The sequence below is a fragment of the Aphelocoma coerulescens genome, chromosome 2, assembly GCF_041296385.1.
Source record: "Aphelocoma coerulescens isolate FSJ_1873_10779 chromosome 2, UR_Acoe_1.0, whole genome shotgun sequence".
Classification (NCBI taxonomy): Eukaryota; Metazoa; Chordata; class Aves; order Passeriformes; family Corvidae; genus Aphelocoma; species Aphelocoma coerulescens.
In genome coordinates this window covers 52,448,785-52,471,682 of record NC_091015.1, presented here as the reverse complement: position 1 = coordinate 52,471,682, position 22,898 = coordinate 52,448,785, and the positions used below count along the sequence as shown (strand labels likewise).

The following is a 22,898-nucleotide window of genomic DNA, read 5'->3' as shown; positions in this document are numbered from 1 at the left end:
AGGACCACCTAGAGAAAGACATTTTAAAAGTTTCTTAAACAAGCCAGGTAAAACAAGTCATTATATTTCACATCTCATCTTACACAATGCTGATTAGTCACGACTCTGGCATAGGAGAGAGCAAACCTTCATCAGAGTCCTTGTCTCTCAGTGACTGCTGAGCAATGCTTGGTACACAGCTGGTGTCAGAGCCTTGGTGCTTTTATCTATAGAGTCTTGCATCTGTTCATACTTTCAAAATAATGGAAAAAAAAAAAAGTGCAAAGCCTCTTTTAGGTATTTTAAATTGGAAATAGGATCAAATGGAGATGTGAATCCAGATTTCTCTACAGTAATATTGAGCATCTGTCCTTAACCTGTAAGGGCTTGTATGTAATAAGGAAAATTAAGATCCGCTCCAAGGGAATTTCTCACTCCCATCTCACCACAGGGCTGACATCCCTTATCACTGCAGACCAGAAATCTAGTTGAGATGATGTTCTGTTGAGATGATTGGATATTTGATAAACAGGAGTAACTTCATATCCATATCCTTTCTCTCAGAAACGGAGCAGTGGCTTTTACATTCTGTTCTTATTTCCACCTTGTGCAAACACATTCAGTATGATGTTTTATTGGACATGTGGTGCTCTTAGGCCAGAACTGGGTAGTAGTTTGTATGTAGCTGAAAATGAACTTGACTTCACTTCTCTTAGTCTCACCTCTTAAATCTTTGAGGTCTGGTCTTTGTATGAGATGCACACTGAGCACTAAAAAGCATCGTTGTTGTTTAACCCCAGCTGGCAACTAAGCACCATGCAGTTGCTTGTTTACACCCGCCTTGCCCCATCCCTGCCACAGTGGGGAGGAGAATCAGAAAGAAAAGACAAACTTCATGGCTGGAGATAAGAACACTTTAATAATTGAAATAAATTTTTATTTATTATAACAATACCTGTAATGAAAAGGAGAGGGAGAGAGGAAAGTAAAACCCAAGAGAAGGAAGTGATATATAGTACAATCAGTTACCACCTGATGACTGATGCCCAGCCCATCCCTTAGCAGCAATCAGCAGCTCTCAGCAAACTCTCCCCAGTTTATATACTGAACATGGCAGTCTACAGTATGAAATATCCTTTGGCTCATTCAGGTCAGCCATCCTGGCTATCTTCCCTCCTGGTTTTTTGTGCACCTCCTCTCTGGCAAAGCATGGGAAACTGAAAAGTCCTTGATACAGAGTAAAGCACTACTTAGCAACAACCAAAACATCAGTGTGTTATCAACATTATTCTCATACTAAATCCAAAACACAGCCTGTACCATCTACAAAGAAGAAAATTATTCCAGCCTCAACAAGGACCATTTTCTACATCCATTTGTTCACTGGTAGGTCATTTTTCTAATAAAATGTTCATGAAAATGCATGTTCTGGAAATGTAATTGAGGTTTACTAGGGCTGAACTCAGTTCTACTATTTGTGTTTTAGAAAGGAGAGATTTTCTTTCTGCATTTCCTCCCATCAGTTTTGGATGAAACTTTTTTCTCTGAAGCAGAAGTTTTAAATTGCAAGGTTTTGAAGTCAGGGTCAAGACGAAGACTCCTGACAAATGAAAGACCTATGGTCAATTACTTTCTTCTAAGACATTTTGCTAACTCAGCTGTCTCTGTAACTCTGAACTAAGACTAATGCTTGCTAGTCTCTCAAGTTATCATTGTTTAGGATTTGCTGTTTGACAGTCAGGTCAGCAAATGCTTTGTATAATAATGTTCAGAAGAAGATTTGCATTGAGATGTTAACAGAAATGCGATAGGTAATTGATGGCAGCTTCCATAGAAGTAGTTCTTTTAACCAGTGAGAACTATTTTGTACAGTGCATGAACAAAAAAGTCAATTTACTGCTATGGAAAATAGACTCCTTTACAGTTATTACAATTACAATTTGAGGCAATGATGTTGGCACATTGTTGCCAGATGGAGGATTGTTCTTAGTGGCCACTTAATTAACAGCTGGTAAACACTTGCACCCAAATACACGTATTCACATATGCAGAGAGCTTACTGGGTCAGAACGATGCTTCTGGCTTAGAGAGCGAGTGTTACTAATGCAGTCTGCTAATGAGAACGTCAGAGTAAATTATCCCCTCTGGAACTGCGAGCCGTCTATCTGCCACCTGCACAGGAGCTCCCAAGCTGTGCAACACCTCATGAAAGCTGTGACCCTTTGGAAAGCAGCAAAGGGAGCTGGAAAAGTTTGGGTAGCTCTGGGGGAGAAGTCCTGCTGTCTCTAAAGGAGGCTACTGAAGATGGGTTCCCACCCAAGTTCTTTCTCATATCATGGCTATCTATATGTAAGATGTCTGGAAAGGTTTCTAGTAGACAACACCCACAGCTTTCATTGGATAAATTTAATGTATTTTACAAAGTTGCCTGTGCATCTTGGGGAAGGAGGGAGAGCCCATGGAGATAAATGGACCCTGCTCCTCAGCTGCCATAATTCATTGTCTGGCTGGTACAGAACCCATAATTTAATTATGTATTAAGAATAATCTGTCATATTTCTGTATTACCTCCTATTTGAGAATCTCAAACACGATTTTTTAAATTGCACCTCACAGTTCACAGGAGTGCAATGATTTGTACTTGAACCTGTTTAGATGGCAAGAAAATAGATGTAGGGATGACTTAAAAGGTCACAGAAAACAGTATTTCCAAGATTCTAGGGAAGAAAAAGAACTTGTAAATCCTAGCAATACTGTCATCTTACTTGTAGTCCTGTCTGTTGTTGCCACTAGCCAACACTAGAGTTGAAATCCAAAAGTTAGTTTGGAAAATTGAGTGAGATGTTGGCAACAGATGGCATTATGGAAGGCAGTCCAAAAAGGAGTGTTAAATTATTCATTTAAGTAATAGCCAGCTGCAAAAATGCAGCTGGCAATCTGAAATAGTTCTATTATGAACATTAGTTAACAGTATCATGGTGTTCTTAAAATAAGGTAAATGTAATTCTGGAGTGTATCAGCCTTGCAATGAGAAGCTCTTCTTGCTTCTCATGGGAAGGACCAGGGCTATTATGCCCAATTTTGAGCATTATTCTTGGACTGTTTATGAGCCAGTCCATGAAGGCTCATCAAAGAGCAGAGAGAATGGTTTGAGGGCTAGGAAATTTGGTCAAGAAGGAAATATAGGACAAACTCAGGTCAGGTAGTAAAGAAGACTGTGGGGAGTTGGTAATAGTCTTCAGATAACAAAGATTGCCCAAAAAAAAGGAAAAAGATTGTTTTACCTATTCATGGTGCATTAGATCGAAGTAATGGACTTAAACTGCAGAGAATTGGATTAGCTGTTAGGAAAATACATTTACGTAAGGATAATGAATACAGTAATAAATTTCCAGAGGAGAGTGTTTCCCTCTGCCTCTGGATGTCTTTAAAAACTGATTAGACCACACCCCTGTCAGGTATAGCTGCAATAGGAACAAGAAGCTGGTCACAGTGATTCCAGATGTGCTGTCCTGTCATATGGTGGTTCTCCTATCTCACATTTAAAACCTGTTTAAAACTTACTTCTGTCTTGCTGCTTGTATTGCAACTGTAGCTGAGGATAATCTGAGGTGCAGCTTTTGCTTTTCTGTTCAGTTCAGCAAATTGATGGGCAAAACATGTTTCTCCGTGGTGATGTTAGGCTAGAATGTGCATCCTATTCACTCCTGTCTCACAGCACCTTTTTTGCCAGGCTGTGAGTTTGCATTACTCACACTCTTCCAGTTCTGGCCATGACCTACTGATGTGGTTTATTGCTGAAATATGTATGATGTCCAGGACTCTCATTGAGGGCTTGGAACTCGTCACTTTGTGATTGCCTTTCTTTTACAACTAGTATTTCGGCGTATTTTGCCAAAGAAGTCTATTTGTGGATCATTTCGATCAGCTGTCTGGATGAAGTTGTCCAAGTACTGTTGGATGTGGAAAGGTGGAAAGGACTGCTACTAGTAGAAAAGCCACATTCAAGAGGTTAGGGTTTTTCTTAGGACACAATCAATCTTTTGCTCAGTATCTGCACAGCACAATCCTACTACATTTTTGTCAGATTACAAATAATACTGTGATTTCTAAGCAGTGTTTGAGTTACCTTTACACCTGTCTACATTTGGAAGTTTTCCAATCAAAAAATAAATAAATTAATATAGTATTAACTTTACTAGTGACTAACACACTGGGTGATCACTATAGCTTAGCAGTTCTGCATTATTGTAAGGTTTCTTCCTTTTCTAATACTTTTACTGGTCTGGTTTTAAATGTCTCAAAATCATAAGGAAATGCTAGTTATTATAACATCTTTTGTCAGTGTTCCTCTGATGCCATTAATTTGAAGTACGTTTATAGTTTGGTTAATGATCAAGTTCATTTTGCTGAGTTCTAGGGGAGATCTGGTACCTGGTAAGCAAAGGAGACGATTTTGGAACTGAAATATGGGGCAGCTTGCTTGCTTCTTCCCTGAATTTAGAGTTGCTGATATTTTGAAATAGAATAAATGCCTTCTCATTGTAAATGGACTTCAGTTTCCTATAAAAATAAATGAGTTTTGGAGGTATCTGATAGATTTGCTGTGTACAGCTCTCTTCTTATTGTCTCTTAAGTCTGTTTAAATCTTACTTCTGTCCTCTGTCACCATCACTGCAGTACTTAAGGAAATGCTATGTGTTTCTCACTATTCTATTTGATGCAGTGAATTGTGTTCTCCCCGTTCTGCTTCACCCCAGCTGCTTGTTTTGTCCTTCCATTGCATCCTGTGCAGGCTTCCTGGGGAACCTTTCCTGTTGGTTGTGGTCTTACTGTGTTAACTCTGATCATGGATTGAGAAAGTACCTTGATATGAAAGGAAAAAAGAAAAAAAAAAGCAACATAAGATTGAAATCACAATAAACCATGTATTTACTACACATTCAACTTATTTTTCCCTTTGTTTTTATTTTTGTGCAGATTGTTTCTCAGAGGAAGCTCTCCAAGTCCTTACTCAAACATGGCAACACAGCAGGAAAGTCATCTATAACAGTAAGTCAGTCTTAAATATGCTTTTGTTTTCCAATTATTTAGAAATATCTAATGTGACTAATTCTCTCTAAAAGCATCCTGCTAAGCCATCAGAACAACCCTTGATTGAGAAATATATTTGAATTGTTTGACGACTTGCACTGTTTCTAACAAATGCTTGTTTCAAGGAAATGGCAACAAATAATGTATGATTTGTACATAAGCCACAATACTTACTACTAGTACTTTTAAGGTACTTGGATGACAGCAAGTAACTTCTGCTGCTTGAATACTTTTAGTTGAAGGACTGGCACCTGCAGAATTTTTACCTGCCTTGAGACGTGAAGGAGCCTCATCTTTCTTTTCCCTTGGGCTTTTTAAAGTTTCTTAGGAAAAAAGAAAGGGAAAAACAATTTTTGATGAGATTAGTTTTAGATGTGTTGTAATGCAACTAAGGACTGGATTGTTATAGCCCCATGTGTATCCTGAAATCTGAAAATTAGTGTATTACCTCTCTTTCATCTTTCTCTGTGCTGGCTTGCTTGGGAGATTGTCTTGGTTTGAAAGACAGGTGTCTGCTAAGGAAGGCAGAAGCCTCCCTTGGAGTGGCAGATGTAACCCCTTTCCCTCTGAGTTATTATAATTTTGAAATCAAGGGTCTTTAGGCAAAGATGTGGGAAATAGGAATAACAGTTCTTTACTATATATATATATATATATATATATATATATATATATATATATATATATATAACTAGTCAAACAAAACAACAACAACTATGGCAGTAACAGCAAACACAAACCCAGTCCCAGCCTTCTCGGCTGTCAGGCTATTTCCCCTCGGGTGCAGTTCCGCTCGCAGCCGGCAGGGATCGCTGGCGGCTCCCGGTGAGCAGGGCAGGTGCGATGGTTCCCCCGCGGCTGCAGGGGGCGCTCCGGAGCGAGCTCGGGGAGCACGCGGCTGCTCTGGTGCCCTGGGATCCCGGGGAAGGGTGGAACAAAGGAGCTTCACAAACCGGTGGGCAGCTGGTCCCGGAGTCTCGGAAACAGCAGGCTGGACTGGTAGGCTGGAGCGGCAGGCACAAACACAAATCCCGGGTGGCAGACGAGATGTATCCAAAAGGGGAACCCCCCGGGGCTCCAGGCAGGCAGGGTAAGCACGGCTACAGCGTAACGAAGGCTCGAAGCAGCAGCGGGGCGGGCGGCCACAGCCCAGCCTCCAGCAGGGCAGGGAAAGCAGCTTTGGGATCCCCGGTGTTGTTCCCAGCAGAAAGGAAAGACGCCGAAAACGGGAACCAGCAGCTCTTCTCTCCACGGCTTCTCTCTCCAGACGCTGAGAGCGAACTGAACTGCCCGCCAGGTGAGAACAAAAGCCTGGCCGGGCCCTTTTGTCTTGCTTAAGTATGGCTATCTCCTCTCAAGTATGGCCATTTATCTCCTAGCAACATGCTATGGGAAAAAATTCCTTTAACAGAAAAAAACTAGGACTAAACTGAAACCCCAACATTATCCACCCCGAATTTTTTTCCATATTAACATGTTACATGAAACTTAACTTTTTAACCATATAAATACAAGCATCACCTAAATTATATACATATGTACATGCTGATACTGATACAAGTACAGAGCCATGGGTAGTTCACCCTAAAACAAGGTCCCCTTGCGGTATGCATCGGGTCTCTCCATCCCTTTGCATCACCCACCAGGTACAACCTGGTCCCTGAGCAAAAACAACCCCACGGATGGGTTTGTCTTTGCTCAAGGCAGACTTTACCCAAACAGTTTTTCCAAGCATACCTCTCATGTGCACCACTGGAACCTTATCCCCATCTGTTGTTTGTAGGGGTTCGGATTGGGCAGGGCCGGCTCGGCTGGTGGAGCCTCGGGTGTTAACTAACCAGGTGGCCTTTGCTAAATGCACCTCCCAGTTTTTGAAACTCCCCCCACCCAGTGCCTTCAAGGTGGTTTTAAGCAGTCCATTACACCGCTCAACCTTCCCAGCTGCTGGTGCATGGTAAGGGATGTGGTACACCCACTCAATGCCATGTTCTCTAGCCCAGGTGTTTATAAGGCTGTTCTTGAAGTGAGTCCCATTGTCAGATTCAATCCTCTCAGGGGTACCATGCCTCCAAAGGACTTGCTTTTCAAGGCCCAGGATGGTGTTCCGGGCAGTAGCGTGAGGCACAGGGTAGGTCTCCAGCCATCCTGTGGTGGCTTCTACCATTGTGAGCACATGGCGCTTGCCTTGGCGGGTTTGAGGCAGTGTGATGTAATCAACCTGCCAGGCCTCCCCATACTTGTATTTGGACCACCGCCCACCATACCACAGGGGCTTCACCCGCTTGGCCTGCTTGATCGCAGCGCATGTCTCACAGTCATGGATGACCTGGGAGATACTGTCCATGGTCAGATCCACCCCTCGGTCTCGTGCCCACTTATAGGTGGCATCTCTGCCCTGATGGCCTGAGGCATCATGGGCCCATCGAGCTAGGAACAACTCTCCTTTATGTTGCCAATCCAGGTCTATCTGGGATACCTCTATTTTCGCAGCCTGATCTACCTGCTTGTTATTACGATGTTCTTCATTAGCCCGGCTCTTGGGGATGTGAGCATCTACATGACGGACCTTCACAGATAGCTTCTCTACTCGAGCGGCAATGTCTTTCCACTCCTCAGCAGCCCAGATTGGTTTTCCTCTGCGCTGCCATTTTGCCTTATTCCACCTTTCCAGCCAACCCCACAGAGCATTGGCTACCATCCATGAATCAGTGTAAAGGTAGAGCTTTGGCCACTTCTCTCTTTCAGCAATGTCCAGAGCTAATTGAACGGCTTTGAGTTCAGCAAATTGGCTCGATCCACCTTCTCCTTCCGTAGCCTGTGCAACTTGTCGTGTGGGGCTCCATACAGCGGCTTTCCATTTCCGGCTAGCGCCTACAATTCGGCAGGAACCATCAGTGAAGAGGGCATATTGTTTTTCACTCTCTGGTAGCTCGTTATACGGTGGGGCTTCTTCGGCACGCGTCACCTGCTCCTCTTCTTCTTCAGAAGATAACCCAAAAGTCTCACCTTCTGGCCAGTTCGTAATTATTTCCAAGATCCCAGGGCGACTTGGGTTTCCAATTCGGGCGCGCTGCGTGATGAGGGCGATCCATTTGCTCCAAGTAGCATCGGTGGCGTGATGCGTGGAGGGAACCTTTCCTTTGAACATCCACCCCAGCACCGGTAGTCGGGGTGCCAGGAGGAGTTGTGCCTCAGTTCCAATTACCTCTGAGGCAGCTTGGACTCCTTCATAAGCTGCCAAGATTTCTTTCTCTGTGGGAGTGTAGTTGGCTTCGGACCCTCTGTAGCTTCGGCTCCAGAATCCCAGCGGTCGGCCCCGAGTCTCACCAGGCACCTTCTGCCAGAGGCTCCAGGACAGACCATTGTTCCCAGCTGCAGAGTAGAGCACGTTCTTCACCTCTGGTCCTGTCCTGACTGGGCCAAGGGCTACGGCGTGAGCGATTTCCTGCTTGATCTGGGCAAAGGCTTGCTGTTGTTCTGGGCCCCAGTGGAAATCGTTCTTCTTGCGGGTAACCAGGTAGAGAGGGCTCACAATCTGGCTGTACTCAGGAATGTGCATCCTCCAGAAACCTATGGCGCCTAGGAAAGCTTGTGTTTCCTTCTTGTTGGTTGGTGGAGACATCGCAGTGATCTTATTGATGACCTCAGTGGGAATCTGACGCCGTCCATCTTGCCACTTCACTCCCAGGAACTGGATCTCTCGGGCAGGCCCCTTGACTTTGCTCTTCTTGATGGCGAAACCAGCTTTTAGGAGAATTTGGATTATTCTCTCTCCTTTCTCAAACACTTCTGTTGCGGTGTTCCCCCACACAATGATGTCATCAATGTACTGCAGATGTTCTGGGGCCTCACCCTTTTCCAGTGCAGCCTGGATCAGTCCATGGCAGATGGTGGGACTGTGCTTCCACCCCTGGGGCAGTCGGTTCCAGGTGTACTGCACACCCCTCCAGGTGAAAGCAAACTGGGGCCTGCACTCTGCTGCCAGAGGAATGGAGAAAAATGCATTGGCAATGTCAATGGTGGCATACCACTTTGCTGCTTTGGACTCCAGCTCATACTGGAGCTCCAACATGTCGGGCACAGCAGCGCTCAGCGGTGGAGTCACTTCATTCAAGCCACGATAGTCCACAGTCAATCTCCATTCCCCATCAGACTTGCGCACAGGCCAAATGGGGCTGTTGAAGGGTGAGTGGGTCTTGCTGACCACCCCTTGGCTCTCCAGCTCACGAATCATCTTGTGGATGGGAATCACAGCATCTCGATTTGTCCGATACTGCCGGCGGTGCACTGTCGAGGTGGCAATTGGCACTCGTTGCTCTTCCACTTTCAGGAGCCCAACTGCAGAAGGATTCTCAGACAGTCCGGACAGGGTGTTCAACTGCCTAATGCCCTCTGCCTCCACAGCAGCAATCCCAAACGCCCACCTGAGTCCCTTTGGGTCTTTGTAATAGCCATTCCGGAGGAAGTCTATGCCCAGAATACACGGGGCCTCTGGGCCGGTCACAATCGGATGCTTTTGCCACTCCTTCCCAGTCAGGCTCACCTCAGCTTCCAAAAGGGTCAACTGCTGTGATCCCCCGGTCACCCCTGCGATGGATACAGGTTCTGCCCCCACATGTCCCGATGGCATTAAAGTACACTGTGCCCCAGTATCAACCAATGCATCATATTTTTGTGGCTCTGATGTGCCAGGCCATCGGATCCACACTGTCCAGAAAACCCGGTTCTCCCGTGCCTCTTCCTGGCTAGAGGCAGGGCCCCTCTAGCCCTGGTTATCATTCTTGCCCTGGGCATACATACTAGAGGTACCTTCGAGGGGATCTGACATATCATCCTCCTGTCTGTAATACCTGGCAGCTCGGTCACGGGAGGCTGAGGCTACTTTCACCTTAGCGGAACCCCCTCGGTTAGTGCCTCCCTCCTTGAGTTCACGCACCCGCGCTGCCAGGACAGAAGTGGGTTTCCCATCCCACCTTCTCATGTCTTCCCCATGCTCACACAGGAAAAACCAGAGCTCAGCTCGTGGGGTGTACCCTCTCTCTCTAGCAAGGGGACGACGGGCTCTGACCTGGGGGCCTGTGACTCGCACTGGTGCCACACTGACCTTCCTCATCTCCTCCCTTATCTCCTTTATCTCCTCTTTGAGGTCCTGGACCACAGCAGAGACATGAGTTTTCAGTGGACCATTGACCATACTGTCATAATTCCTGAGCTTGTTGGCAACAGAGCCCACTGTTTCTCGGGTATTGTCAGCATCAATGGTTGCAATGAAAGTGGTGTATTGCGATGGCCCTAGCCTTGCCAGGTTCCACATCATCTGTCCTGTGCACCTGACCTTATCGGGGTCATTACCGTGCTGTCCATCCCTTCCAAAGAGTACCTCTAATACTGCCACCTCTCTTAGCTGCTGGATCCCTTCCTCAAGTGTCTTCCACTGCATTCTATGATGGTACTCCTGCATTCTTTCTTTGTGAATGAACCTTTCTCTCACACTCATTAAGAGCCGGTCCCAGAGAGAAAGGGGCCCTGGCTCCCTCACAAATATCTGGTTCACACCTGGGTCCTGGGTCAACGATCCCAGATACCTTGCCTCACCACTATCCAGTTGCACACTTGTGCCCATGAGGTCCCAAACCCGAAGCAGCCAGGTGGTATAAGGCTCACGCCCCCTTCGCACAATGTCGTCTCGCATACCACGGAGACTGTCGTACGACAGGGACTCAATGATGATTTCTGGCTCTGGCTCCCCTGCTGGTTGTGAGGGCCCTGGTTCCCCATCATCATTAACTGGTCGTACTGATTTGGTCTTACACTTCCTCCTTTGCACAGGGGCGACTGCTGCTGGCTGTACTTGTCCTTGGGGTTCAGCTGAAACCTGGGCGGTTGTAACATCTGTGGGTTCCACTGCTGCACCGTCAGCCTCACCCTTTTTGGGGCAGGGAGAGGTTTTTTCACTAGCTGAGGAGGTGTATTCCCTTAGCAATTGGCATATCCCCTGGTGCACCTGGCCCATCTCCTGGCGCATCTCCTTGCGCACCTGGCCCATCTCCTGGCATATCTCCTGCATCCCTTTCGCCAGTACCCCCACCCATTTCGGGTAGTCCATTTCTGAGGTGGGCTGTTGGGCGGTATCTGGCTGTGGGGCAGGGTCTCTAGTGTCTGGGGCTGTGTCAGGCTCTGGGGCTGAATCAGGCTCTGGGGTAGGATCTCTAGTGTCTGGGGCTGTGTCAGGTTCCGGGGCAGGATCAGGCTCTGGGGTAGGAACTCTACTCTCTGGGGCCATGTCAGGTTCTGGGGCAGGGTCAGGCTCTGGGGCAGGATCTCTAGTCTCTGGGGCTGGTGTCTGGGTAGTTATCCAAGCCAATCTCAACTTATCCTTGAATGCTAAATAGAGTAGGCCTGCCAGCAGCAGGTGGTTAGTATTCAGAGGGAATCTAAACCCTTCAAAAATTGATGGGGTGGGTCCAAATAACTGGTTGAGGGGTTGGGGGAAAACTTCCCCTGGTGTCATTTCCTCACAGAAGGTACCATTGTTAACATAACCCCAAAAACATGAGCTCAGTGTGTGATAACCGTTTATCCACATGCCCACATTCCGGAGGAAGTTAAAAACCCATGAATTCCTCACCTTCTCGACCCATAGCGCAAGCTGGATAACGGCAATGGTAGCCTTAGTGAGAGGACCCATATTCAAGTAGGGGGCTGCAAAGGGAAAGAATATAGCCACAGCCACATGCCACCCGAACCAGGGTAAAGTAGACCACATAGTGCTGCCTACCAAGGTTCCTATATCCAACACACAAACTTAAGTTATTCAGGAACTGTTATTCCTTTTTCACCTCTCTCTCTTAATGCCCTCAGGCCCCACGTTGGGCGCCAAGATCTGTCTTGGTTTGAAAGACAGGTGTCTGCTAAGGAAGGCAGAAGCCTCCCTTGGAGTGGCAGATGTAACCCCTTTCCCTCTGAGTTATTATAATTTTGAAATCAAGGGTCTTTAGGCAAAGATGTGGGAAATAGGAATAACAGTTCTTTACTATATATATATATATATATATATATATATATATATATATATATAACTAGTCAAACAAAACAACAACAACTATGGCAGTAACAGCAAACACAAACCCAGTCCCAGCCTTCTCGGCTGTCAGGCTATTTCCCCTCGGGTGCAGTTCCGCTCGCAGCCGGCAGGGATCGCTGGCGGCTCCCGGTGAGCAGGGCAGGTGCGATGGTTCCCCCGCGGCTGCAGGGGGCGCTCCGGAGCGAGCTCGGGGAGCACGCGGCTGCTCTGGTGCCCTGGGATCCCGGGGAAGGGTGGAACAAAGGAGCTTCACAAACCGGTGGGCAGCTGGTCCCGGAGTCTCGGAAACAGCAGGCTGGACTGGTAGGCTGGAGCGGCAGGCACAAACACAAATCCCGGGTGGCAGACGAGATGTATCCAAAAGGGGAACCCCCCGGGGCTCCAGGCAGGCAGGGTAAGCACGGCTACAGCGTAACGAAGGCTCGAAGCAGCAGCGGGGCGGGCGGCCACAGCCCAGCCTCCAGCAGGGCAGGGAAAGCAGCTTTGGGATCCCCGGTGTTGTTCCCAGCAGAAAGGAAAGACGCCGAAAACGGGAACCAGCAGCTCTTCTCTCCACGGCTTCTCTCTCCAGACGCTGAGAGCGAACTGAACTGCCCGCCAGGTGAGAACAAAAGCCTGGCCGGGCCCTTTTGTCTTGCTTAAGTATGGCTATCTCCTCTCAAGTATGGCCATTTATCTCCTAGCAACATGCTATGGGAAAAAATTCCTTTAACAGAAAAAAACTAGGACTAAACTGAAACCCCAACAGAGATCAATCTTGTCTGCGCTGAACCTGGCATGCTTGTGACATTTGCAGCTCTGCATTAAGATGAAGGCTATAATAAAAGATTCTGCTTTGGGGATCTCTGCTCTGTTGCATCATGAGATTGAGAAGGAATTTTTCCCTTAATGTGCGATTTGCCAGATGGGTTTCTTCTGGCTTGATTGTTTGGATTTTTTTTCTGCCTTCAGCCACAAAAGAGATAGCAGACTATGAGATACTTTTTGAGAGCCCAGGGAGTTTGATTTCTTAGATGTCTTCCTTGGTGCTTAGCTGGGAATTGATTTGCTTAAATGCATACAGTAAATTTGGTTTTGGTCTGGGGTTGGAAAGGAGTTCCCCACTCATCTGGCTGAATAGAACCAGGAAAGAGTTTTGTTCCCTAAATAACTTGGTATGGTTTGCCTGCTGGGATAAACCAGGCATACTTCATCTCGCCCATCCCTGTGGTGTTCTGGACCTCCCTTCTGTTCTTCTTTGAGGAACACCAAAGAGTTTAGTCTTGTGAAAACACAAATGCTCAAGTAAACTAAAATTATTAGGCTTGTTAGTGGAGTGTTCTGGCAAAAATTAAATCATTGTGTTAAACAAAAGATGAGAGAAAATGAGTAAATAGTCCCTGCTGGCCTCACACTGGATGATAACCATGAAATATGGACCTTAGTTACATGCTTTGGCTTCTGACCAGCAATACTAAAGAGCAAGTTGACTTTACTTGAATGGGAGAAAACTGAACGCAGACAAAAAATATTGTGTGAAATGTTTTTTGTCTCAACAGAATAATTTAAAACTGATTATTTATCATTATTTCTGGATCTAGGGACATACCAGGTGTCTGTCAAGTATGGAAGTTACTAGTTTCCTAACTCATTCAGTGTAGTGAATTATGAGTTTTCTTTGGATTTTGAAAGTTCCTACCTTAGCAAGTTTTGCTAGAATTTTATTAACCCTTTAACTGTGTAATACCTCATCCACACAATCTTACATTATGGCTGTGGGAAGTAAACAGAACGTTGTTCAGCTTCTCCAGCTGGAAGTCTGTAAACCTTTATAAGAGTGGGTTCATTATTTTCAGTTAAAAATACTTGTGAAATTTGGTGTGCAAATTCTAGAGCACTGTTGTTCATACACAGCTTAACCAGATCTTTTAAACCATCAGACTACATGGAAGAGAAATGTGTCAGACCCTATGGGCCGAATTTCCAGCAAGCTGATGTTTGCCTGGAAGATGTTACACACCACATATGTGCCTGTGTGATGGTACTTTAATGCCCAGTTAAGCATCTGCGCCTCTGTGTGGCTGCGAGTATTTTGCATGGAGAAACACCACAGCTCATTGCTCTGAGGTGTCACAGCCAGAATGGTCTCAACTCAGGGAATTTTACTTAATTTTATTAATTGCCAATCAAAGTGAAGTTTTAACTACAGAGAAACAAATTAGACAAAAAAAGTCCTCTTAGGGAAAATACTTTTCCTACCCCTTCCCTGTACTCAACTTCTGACACTTCTCCTGCCTCCTTTGTGGTCTTCACTCCCTTTGCCTTCACTTCATGTTGTGCTCAGTCCCTTTGATGAGGTGCTGTGTGACACAGGTCAGGATCAGAAAACAGTGGTATTTTTTTTTGCTGCTCTTTGAGGTTTTTTTCACTCATTTTCTTAGCTCTGCTCTGGGCTTACATGCAGGCCACAGACCCTTCAGGGGCATCTCTGCTCCAGCATGTGCCTTACCTGATGGTGTACACACTCAGAGGTGCCTCCTCCAGCATGGAGCACTTCCTTCAAAGAGCGAATCTCCAGCTGTGTCCCCGCAGCATTCCTTTCTCCATGCCTCCTCCTGGATCTTCTTTAGGGTGGTCTCACAGGCCTCCTACCTCTCCTTCCTTTGTGTCTCTTGCCTCTGGCAGCTGCTGCCCTTTCTGATATAGGTTCACAAGAGGTGCTATATGCACCTTTGACGGGTTGATGTTTCAGGGTGCAGTTGGTAGCTGCTGCCAAGCCAGTTTGACAGTTGTTGGGGTGTCCCTGCAGCTCCCCAAGGACTTCAAGTGATGGAGACAGAGCCTCTCTGGGAAGCTGGCATGACTGCCATGTGTGTGGTAATGTACATAAAACACCCAAGAAATAGGTTCTTTTGGGAGATTTAATACCTGGGAAGAAGATTTGCAACAGGGAAAAAGGTTTTAAAGCTGTCAAATAGAATATAATGTGGTTTGTTTCAAAGAATATTTTTCAGTGAGAAATCCCAGGTTTGGTTAAATGGCTTACTTAGGAAACTGGTTTAGTTGGATTTTTTTTGTTTTTTTAATGTTGCACAGCACAGTGACTGGCATCATTATTGACATAGCTTACACCATCTGAAAGAATCATGCTGCATTATTTTAGAATTACATTGCTTCTCACTCCATCTACAGTAAATTGTTTTGCCAGTTGTAGAAAAATTATACCAGGAGAACTTTCCTGCTGTAGATGTGCCTTTTGTGACAACTAATAACAGGTGACTTCACTCCTTTTTTCATTTATCTTGCCAAATGATGCTGAAGCAGCATAAAAATAATTGGGCTTTAGATCCAAGTAATACAACTCTTGTAGAGCATTTTTGTCCCCTTGGACACTGTGAGATTGTGGAATTCTCTGTTTTCTACTCTGAGGAGGAGTACTTGGTCAGAGGAAAGGGATGCCTGGTGGATGTTGATGTCTGTCCATTGACAGGTGATTGACAAGGCACAGTCACATGACACAAAATGATTCAGGTTTCTGGGCTGACCAAGGTGATGCCCTTCCTGACAGCAAAGAGAAACACATTAACTTGTTGCACACTTCGGTTTCCTAAGTGGGGTCTGCAGTCTTCACACACTGAAAAATGGTGTTGTTCTCTCCTTCCATTACACCACGCACAGCTCAAATGTAGCTTTCCATTTAGGTGATCGCTGAGGAATTGTCTGGCAATGATGACTACGTTGAACTTTCATTCAGTGCACGGAAATTGGATGACAAGGTAAGCTGCTTGATATTAACCTTTCTGAAAGATATAAGAATGCCTGCAAATATAATTTGATGAGATTTTCCATGACAGATATTTTTGCCTTGTGTTATTAAACACATCAGGGTTTTCAGATGAATGTTCACAATGAGGCTTTCCTTGAGTTGCGAAGTAATTAAAAAAAAAACCTCAAGGGAATCTAATTAAAACCAAGACAAGTTAATTACACTACAACCAAGACAATTTAATTATGTAAAATGCCACAGATCAGAAGTGTTTAGAGAAGTGAACTTTCTGTAAGTAGTCAATGATGTTATCGTTGAAGTTTTCTAAAATACAGCTAGAAAAGTTCATAACAGCTCAGTCATGATACATGTTTTGCTCAACAAAATGTAGCTCAAATGTGAGAAAAAGACTTGCATGTTTGTTAAAAACTTTTTTCCTCTTCAGGAAGAAAACTCTCCACTGACTCAAACACTACTCAACCTTATAAGGAGTATCTCTTTCTGAAAAGATCTGTTATTGTTTAGTATTTACTTATAATAAGCATCTCAGACAACCCACAGCCCAAGAAAACCTGATGACTGCTTGTACCACTCTCTGTTGTTTCAGTGTAATAGCAGGCATAGAATTCTTTGGAGGTATACAGTCCCTTCTTTTATATGAAAGTGTTTCTAATTAGAAGCATATGGCAGGACTATGCAAAGGTTTAGGTTTGTGATGCCCCAAGTGTGTTCTTGTAAACATCTGATCTGTGAGTAGCTTAAAATCAAATCAGCGAGGCTACTTTTGGATACATATACATCAGGTTTTCAAAATTGCGTTGTAACTTATGAAAAATATTTTCAGTTGAAACTACCGGAAAATCTCAGGCAAGCAGAAAGTACACAGAAAGATAAATAGTACTGGCATATAACTTTAAAATAAACTTTATAAAACATATAAAATTTTACTGTGCTCAGGATCATTAACAATCATAAATGATCAGGATGTGAATTTGCTTCTCATCTGAAAGATAAATTACTTTTCTCTTTCAGAGTTGCTGAAGTCTCAGTGGTTTTGAATTGCATAATTTATTTAGGTGTCAAAATGTAAACTTAACAACCTTTCTTTAGACAGGTATCTGTAGAAGTAATTCTTAAACTTGTACACAAGTTTCTTCCTGTTCCATATGCTGTTACATCTAGGAAAAAGGAAAGGACATGAACAACACAGTAAGACTGTATTTAGTCATTGCTTTTCCACAAATGCAAACTCTAATCTGCTTTAAATATTAGGCTTCTAGCACTTATTGGTATAAATTAAAAGGATACTGCCAGAGGGCAATTCCAAGCCAGGTCAGTGTTGTCTGGGCAACAGTTTGAGAGTGATTGAAACACTTTATGGGGATAAGGTGAGAGGGATCAGTCTGAAATGTTGCGACAGTATTGTCATTCTTGCCATTTTAACATGTCCAGTCAAGGTGGGCTTCATCTAATAAAAAATGCCTGGATGGTGCAGTGTGCAAGTCAAGCAGTGACTCATCATGTCTTACCTGAATCCAAATTCCTTTCTTCAAATGATGCAAATCTCTGGAAGCCTATTGCGTTGAAAGAAGTCTTTCAGTTTCCTCCAGCTAAAGATGTAGCTCTAAACCTTGCTGAAGCTTGGTTTACTTCTTCTGTAAGAAATGGCTTATAATTAACTTTGACATCATTAAATGCAAGGCACTATTAGTAATTATTTTTATTAAGGTTTGAAATTACTTAAATTGCATAGTTCAGCCATTGGTGAAAAAAATGAGTGCTCTGATGTCACAAAAAGGAAAAAAAAAAAAATCAAATAATTGAGAAGATCCCATTTTGTAAAATCCTAAGCATGGTTTTGCATGCCTCTCCCTACTCAGAGAAGTGAACATCTGAGTAGAGATGTAATGTCAGAGAAACAAACTGAGGGTTGAAACTGGCCTTGGAGTCTCCTGAAAGGCAGAGGAAGCCTCTGGAAGCAGTCACTCATGCTCTGCTATGGGGTCACCTTTGTTAGCCATGGGGCTCATGCACTAGCTGTGGGAGTGGCAGAAGACAAATAGAATCCTAATGTCTCACAACTTGTGAATAAAGGAAGAGGTGGGGGAACATCAGGTATAATGCTGACAGGATAAAAAAAAAAAACTCCTTTCCATCCATTACCATCTTGAATGAACAGAAATATTCTTCCTTCATTCCTTAAAGAAGATCCTTGAAAGAGGATCCAGATTGGTGCCCTTAAGTGTATGCATTTCCTACAATAAAGAAAAATATGTGAACAACACATTTTTGGAAAATTAAACAGAAATTGTTGCTATGATATAACAGGCAGGATATGTTTGTTGCATGTTTTTTACTCTCTTGACATAAAACTGCAAGAATTTTAGAGAAGCTACAAAACAAGCCTAATCATTTTTTCTACTGGAGTGGCTGATACATTCAATGAAAAATTATAGGAAAATGACAGATATGAGACTTTCCTTTAGTTAACTGACTTAGCAGAAATAACCATTATATTTTTTATTACAGTGCTTATTTGGAAGGTATAACTGCATTTTCATGTTTTATTGAAACCCTGTCAGCTCAAATGGCACCTCTTTGTTTCAAGAGATCCACTGAGAATACTTCACCGTGGAACAATAACTTTTGTAAAGGTTTTATTGCATTAATAGCTGTGTCACGATTACCATAACAAGCAACTACATTTTTTATGATAGCTATAATAAATTATGAGCACTGAGGCAGGCAAACTTCTCCTCTTCTGAGAGAAGCAGTTACCATTGTTTGGGAAAGATTCTCCAGCAAATATCTGCAAAATACAAGCTAATACTGCTTTTATGTATAGTTCCATAGTAGTAGTTAAACTACTACCAAAAAAAAATCCTCAAATGCCCTGTTTAGCTGTTGAATAATATTCAAAGTTTTAGTCTTTTGGCTGCTTCAGCCCTTTTTAAGGGATCTTTGACTTGATCCCCAAACCTGAATTTTAAGAATTGTTGTGCTCTGAAAATTAATCTACTAAAAATGTGTCAAAGTAGGTTCTTAGAGACAGATCTATAAATTTTTTAAGTTTAGGCCATGTACTTGTGTTATCACTTTGTAACTGCTGCACATACTGAAAGAATGATGCACATTATACCACTAACAAATATATTACATTAATCATTTAAATGATATTAAAATAACACAATATATTGCTGCTATTCTTCTTTCAGATGGTATTCTTGTGAGATAATGCAAAGCTATTAGATTCAGCATAACAACCAAAAAAGTGTTAGTTGTGAAAGCAAATGTTTCTTCAGCTTACCATTTTTTACTTCTTACAAAAGACTTTCAATATAGAAGGATTTTTTTGTTTGTAACTCCGTTCTGAAAGTAATTAGGCTTTGTTTTTGCATTGAAGGAGGAGTCATATAAGGCACCATCCAGCATTAAAATCTTTCCCTTTATGTGGTATTACCTTGGTAGTTAAAACCAGGTATTAAAAATTATTTCCTTTGTGCTGATGTGCTGTTGTAGCTTTATGATACTCAGCTAGGAATGATACTATATTTTGAGTCTTAAATGAAATCTTGGCTTCCTTTCTGAATTCTTTTGCACTCCAGAGTGTCTTCTTTGGATGTATCATTTTGAGGTATTTTCTTTCAAATAACTTACCAAATTTGTGTTTGATAAACTGTTAACATTAAGCTTTTTCTCAGCTTCCATCAGAATGCTTATGTGCAAGAAGAGGCAGCTCAATCTTTTTTAACCCTATGTGGTCTGGATTTTCATGTCACTATTATTAAACCAACACCCTCTCTCTCTGCTTGTTCTCTCTGCTATGTACTGGTAATCTGGCAGAATTTGATCACCAAAACCCCCTACATATTAGCAGTTTCAGGTTTTGATTGGAGTCCAGATACTGAATCTATATCAGGGCCTTGAGGCAAACTCTAGAGTTACTTAGTTGAATTTTGCACTGGTTTTTCAGTTTGATGTAAAATGTCCTGTTTACCATGTAGTTGGAACAAAGAGCCAAACATACAGCCTTGTTGTTCCATGCTCCCCATTATAGTATTTAACAGATAAATATTTATGTGCTTTGCACCAGTTGCTAAATGTGCCATTAAGTTTTCTCTAGAAAGTAAAGAAACAGATCAATGACAGAACAGCACTCTGAACTCAACATTATGTCATTTGTAGGACAAGACTTTAGGTTCCTTGAGCCTTGCTTTGTGGTCCATAGGGACTCATTTTCTTCTCCAGACATTCAAATTCAGGTGTCCTGTTTCAAACATCTGAATTCTTTGTTTGTTTTGAAGTTGTGGAATCATAAAAATGTCCCAAAAATAAATTTTACCAACCCCAGACTTTGGCTGGCATCTTATCCAAAGCTGTTCCCAAACCAATGACTATGCAGCTAGTATGGTGGATGTTTGGTGAGGAGAAATTTGTAGAATTATATATATATTAGAGTAATTTTTACACTAACACTATCATAGAAACACTTGGAGTGCAAACAGAATTTCTCACTTCCCCAGACTGACATGGAAGTCTGTGGTTTTGGATATGTCCTGTAGAGAAGAATATTCATATACACAGAGTTAATCCTGTGGCTCTTTTGAAGAAGAAAATGAAGAAGGGACTTGAAACTACAGGAAATGGGCTTAGTGCGTTTAAATCCTGTTCTTTCAGCATTGCACTGTTAGAAATTTGAAGCTTCCCCCTCCAGTTGTGGAGGGTTAACAGCCAGTTACTCTTCTGTCCCCCCCAGCCAGCATGTCCAGAATAAATGAGCTGTTGAAACAAAAGAGGCTGTGGCCAAACTGAAGCAGCACTACAGAAAGCAACTGAATTTATGTTTGTGTAAGAAAGTTCAGGGTTGGTAGCTGGATGCCAGACTAGGAGAGGGTGTTCTGCAGTGTGTGAATGTGAACATCAGTGTCTCACAGATTTACCTAGAGATACCAAGTTATTTACTGCATTACTCTGCTCTGTTTGTCATCTTAGCATGGGCCATGTTACCACACCCTGAAGAGGACTTGCTTCTCCAACCATCTCTAATCCATCTTGTGTTAGTTGGTAGTAGCACAGTGTCCTGGCCAGTTAACTTCTGTTTTGAGAGGGTAGGTGAACAGTGTGACATTCAACCCCAGTATGGAATATGCTTCTAAGTGCAATGCATTAGAAAACTGATGTCAAAAGACCAAACAGATACGGAGACAGAAAGAAACTAGCTAGGTGGATGACGGAGCTAATGCTCAGGGAACTGAGCTGAGTGTGAGAAGGGAAGAAGTTGTAAAAGGATATTTTACAGTTCTGTGTGCCATGATTAAATAGGCAAACTGAGAACAGCAACCATGCTATGGGAATCCTTGTGGGACAAGGACAAGAATGAAATATTGCTGAGAAACACCAAGAGGTCTCACTAATACTATGCTGGCTCTTCCTTTTCATTAGCAGTCAAGGAAGCACCAGTGCATTGTGCCTGAAAAGCTCAAAGAAAAAGGAGCCTCAAGAGTAACCTGTCCTATATTTTATTTTAGGATTTTTTCAGCAAATCTGATCCTTTTCTGGAGATTTTTCGGGTGAATGATGATGCAACCCAACAACTTGTTCACAGGACTGAGGTAAGGAATAGAGTTGAATTTACTTTCCAAGGACACAGGTGGGCTGTCAGGAGCCATAGTTTATGTTTCCTGTGTCACAAAGGGAAGTGTTTTTAAATGTGGTGTGCAAACACCCACGTTTAAAAAACATTTCCTAGTGTTATACTCTAGTATAATTATTAACTAATGGGTATCAGGTCTTGACTTATGCACCTTTTGGTAAAGGAAGATGATACCGAAGCCAAAGATCCAAATCCAATTAAACTGGCAGATACTCTGTTTGGAAGGTCAGGAGATATAAATATTAGATTTAGCCAAAATCAGGCTACAGGCTGTATTGTATTTTTCCATTAATACTATGTTGCTTCTTCCCCACCTCCTCACAGGTTGCTGGTGCTAAAGGGATTGTAATCTGAGTACTTTACATTTGTCTCTTATGACCCAGTGACATTACTGCTCCATGGTAATGACTGGCACTGTCTGTAGAAACAGCATTTAGGTGTTTGGGGTGGAGCTGTGGCAGGTGTTAGGGGTTATAAGGCTGTTATGGATTCCATAAAGTCTTCTTAGCAGGGCAAACTGTGTGCCTGTAAATTGAGGTTGCCCATCCCCATTGCCCAGTTCTGCATCTCTTCCATGGCTTCCAGTTCAGTTGTACAACCTTCCCCTTGTGAATTATCTCCCACTGAGGCGTGGCAGTGCTGGAGCAATGTCTGTAGCATGATCTGTGGGTATGTATAGGTCCATTTCCCACTTGTGCCTTTTGGGGGCTTTCCAGAGGAGGAGTGTTGCAAACTGCAGGTTGCTCAAGGGCTCATATCCCATGGATGTAGTTCTGAAAACGCCATCTGAGCTCTGCTTCCTTCTCTTGCTGGTGAATGTACTATATTGAGAATTGTGGCTCTTGTTAGCATTCTGCTGAGAGATGTGCAAATGTTAAGGGTTCTCTTTCTTCTTTTCACTCACAGGTTGTGATGAATAACTTAAATCCAGCATGGAAGACTTTTAAAGTGTCTGTAAATTCTCTGTGCAGCGGAGACCAGGATCGCAGGCTAAAGGTCAGAAGTAATTCCTACTTTTTTAATAGTTTTACTCATAGAAAACAGAAGTTGGTCCCTCTTTTTCAACTGTAGATTGCTATTCTGCACTTCCCTCTTCTTTGATGGAAAAGATGATCACACAGCTGCGTTATGATTACCATAATCAAATTAAGGATGCAGAGAAGTGGTAATCCACTGTAATCAGTAGATTATGCTCTATATTTCTTGCAGTAACCTCAAAAAATGATGGGACTGTTTTTCCCAATTAGTTGGATAATTTGACTCCATCATCATTAAACTGGTGAATTCATGGGAAGTGGCAGCCCTACCACAATTTTAACTACTATTTTCTCACTTCTGTATCT

The 22,898-nt window shown here is 43.2% G+C and overlaps 1 protein-coding gene across 3 annotated transcripts in view; it reads left to right on the top strand.

Moving 5' to 3' along the window:
* The window catches only part of CPNE4 (copine 4), a 242,059-nt gene that overhangs the window by 132,193 nt on the left and 86,968 nt on the right, over window positions 1-22,898 (top strand). For all 3 annotated transcript variants that reach the window (XM_069007457.1, XM_069007456.1, XM_069007455.1), the window contains exons 4-7: window positions 4,960-5,031; window positions 15,838-15,912; window positions 21,431-21,514; window positions 22,462-22,551. In XM_069007457.1, the coding sequence (XP_068863558.1) occupies window positions 4,960-5,031; window positions 15,838-15,912; window positions 21,431-21,514; window positions 22,462-22,551 (321 nt within the window). The remainder of the gene's footprint in view (window positions 1-4,959; window positions 5,032-15,837; window positions 15,913-21,430; window positions 21,515-22,461; window positions 22,552-22,898) is intronic.